Raw genomic sequence first — 568 nt, 5'->3', positions numbered from 1 at the left:
AGACGGACCTCGCAGGGGTTCCTCTCAGCTTAGTGTGCGTTTCCCCTTGAAAGGGCTGCATCCAACTAGCTCATAGAGCAGCTTTCCCAGAACAAATCCTTTCGTAAAGGCTTTCATCCAGAGGAACGTATTTGCCCAACTTTAGATCCAGGAAATACAAACGATCCGAGGTTTGGTGCGGGTCGAAGCCCTCCATCTGCAAACGGGTTTTCTGGATCTTAAACGTACCTTCAGGAAGAGGGAGAGAAAACAGTTGAAGCACTTGGCTCAAACAACCCTGCTCGAGCTCCAGGGCGAGGAGAACGTGTCCTGGTGGCGTTTCATGTCTACTGCCTGGCTTGCACTAGGAACTTGGCATCTCGGAGCTCACTGACAGTCCTGATCGTGCCAGAAACCTGGGGTGAGTTCCCACTTGTCCTCATGCACACACGGGTGAAAGAACAAGGTAAAATCCCAGGTATCAGTTCTTGGTCCAGCTCTGGGGCAACAGCACGAGAGGGACATGGAGCTGCTGGAGAGAGGCCAGAGGAGGCCCCGGAGCTGCTGCGAGGGCTGGAGCAGCTCTGCT

General features: G+C 54.0%; 1 protein-coding gene across 1 annotated transcript in view; it reads right to left on the bottom strand.

Moving 5' to 3' along the window:
* Window positions 1-70: 70 nt before the first annotated feature.
* Window positions 71-568, bottom strand: part of SLC27A1 (solute carrier family 27 (fatty acid transporter), member 1) — an 8,516-nt gene continuing 8,018 nt past the window's right edge. The window contains 1 exon segment of the mRNA XM_010020980.1: window positions 71-228. Coding sequence (XP_010019282.1) covers window positions 71-228 — 158 coding nt within the window.

Source organism: Nestor notabilis, unplaced genomic scaffold (genome assembly GCF_000696875.1).
Source record: "Nestor notabilis isolate BGI_N333 unplaced genomic scaffold, ASM69687v1 scaffold13888, whole genome shotgun sequence".
Classification (NCBI taxonomy): domain Eukaryota; kingdom Metazoa; phylum Chordata; class Aves; order Psittaciformes; family Psittacidae; genus Nestor; species Nestor notabilis.
Note: the sequence above shows the minus strand (reverse complement) of the source record. Positions and strands in the feature narration are given on the sequence as shown.